The sequence below is a fragment of the Myotis lucifugus genome, unplaced genomic scaffold (genome assembly GCF_000147115.1).
Source record: "Myotis lucifugus unplaced genomic scaffold, Myoluc2.0 scaffold_831, whole genome shotgun sequence".
Taxonomy (NCBI): domain Eukaryota; kingdom Metazoa; phylum Chordata; class Mammalia; order Chiroptera; family Vespertilionidae; genus Myotis; species Myotis lucifugus.
This window is the reverse complement of record NW_005871879.1, coordinates 134,049-135,498: the sequence shown is the minus strand read 5'-3', so window position 1 is coordinate 135,498 and position 1,450 is coordinate 134,049. Positions and strand designations below refer to the sequence as shown.

At 49.1% G+C, this 1,450-nt stretch overlaps 1 protein-coding gene across 1 annotated transcript in view; it reads left to right on the top strand.

Moving 5' to 3' along the window:
* Window positions 1–211: 211 nt before the first annotated feature.
* LOC102436850 (cyclin-Y-like protein 1) overlaps window positions 212–1,450 on the top strand; it is a 43,310-nt gene continuing 42,071 nt past the window's right edge. Inside the window, exon 1 of the mRNA XM_014448442.2 lies at window positions 212–407. Within this exon, the coding sequence (XP_014303928.1) occupies window positions 212–407 (196 nt within the window). The remainder of the gene's footprint in view (window positions 408–1,450) is intronic.

Sequence of the window (1,450 nt, the reverse complement as noted above, 5' to 3'; positions counted from 1 at the left end):
GATTCTCAGCAGTTGCCTGATCAGCTTAAATACGTGAGACTGCTGGCTGTCCTCACAGACTAGTCAACTCTGTGGAGGCGGCAGCAGCTCACAGCTGGGCGGGGGCGGCAGGGGCCCCTGGGTTTGCCCTTTTGGGGGTTGGGCGGGGCGGGGGGTGGTTAGGGAGACTGTTGAGCGAAGGCAGTGACAGCAGCGTGAGTACAGGTTCCTCATGGGGAACAAACTCAGCTGCTGCCTGAAGCCCAATGCCAGCCCCAAGGTGGGCCAGAGCTTGGAGTGGGTGAATCCGCACCCTGAGTCTGATGCCTGTGAGGTGACTCAAGCTGCCTGGGCACGTGAGGACTTGGGTCTCCTGTTCTGCAAATGCCACCCTGTGCTGCGCCTCAGTAACCAGCAAACGCCCAAAGGTAAGGAGTGGCAGGGGTTCGCTGATCTCAGTCACACCTCTGGGCTCTGCTGACCCCAGGACCCCCTAGATGGGCACCACCTCAGACTCCTCCTGGCCTTCTTTCTGGCATCCCGAACCTTTATTTTTCCCCCGTCATGTCTGGCCAGTTTCTTTCCCTGTTCAGTACCCAACTACCCAGTTCTTTCTTCCATCCCCATTCAGCCTGAGACACTACAGTTGGTCCTTCCTGTTCCTGGCTCTCTTTGGTGTCTCCTGGAAGAATTGTGGGTATATTCTCTCCTTTTTTCTCAGTGAAAACTTTAACATCCCAACTTCCAAGGTTCCATCCCATCTCCCTGTCCTTACCTAGCCTTTTGGTTCTTAGTGAAGGAATCAGGTAGGGCCCAGCGATACCCTTGTTTCCACCTGTTAAGACAGATGATACTCTGAACAGTTCTGCTGCAAAGATTTTAGGGGTTGTTAGGTAAACTCGAAATCGATAACCGACATAGAACCTATATAGTGTTATTACATTGGCTGTTTTCAGTTGCCTGGATAGAAGCTATTTCTTCCTTCCAACTTATAATTTGAACACAGAAGGAAATGGTGGGAGAGGGAACTCAAAATTTCTCGAATCATGTGAAATGTTACTGCCAGTCCTACAGAGAATAGTTGCTTGTTTGTTTTTTTACTTATAGCAGAACCCAGGGAGTTCTGATTACTTTGATATGTCCACGTTGACACAAAATTTCCTCAGTCTTCCTTCAGTGACCTAACAGACTTCCCTGTCACATTGTTTGTCCTAAAGGAGCGGGGACGGTTCACAAGAGTGTTGGTCAAAAGTTTCTAAAGAGAACACACATATGTAGACTTTAGTTTGTAACATAAAGTCTTGGCAGTTAAGATGTAAAATTGTGCGCAAGAATGTTTGTCCTCATCGTCTCCCATACTGCCAGTAGCTTCCTGTTTAACTGTAAGAATGTTGAGGTCAAAGTTCTGAACACCAGATGCCTGAAGAGGGGTTTGGGGAGTGGAGAAGTGGGAGGAAAGAGGGAGAAGAGT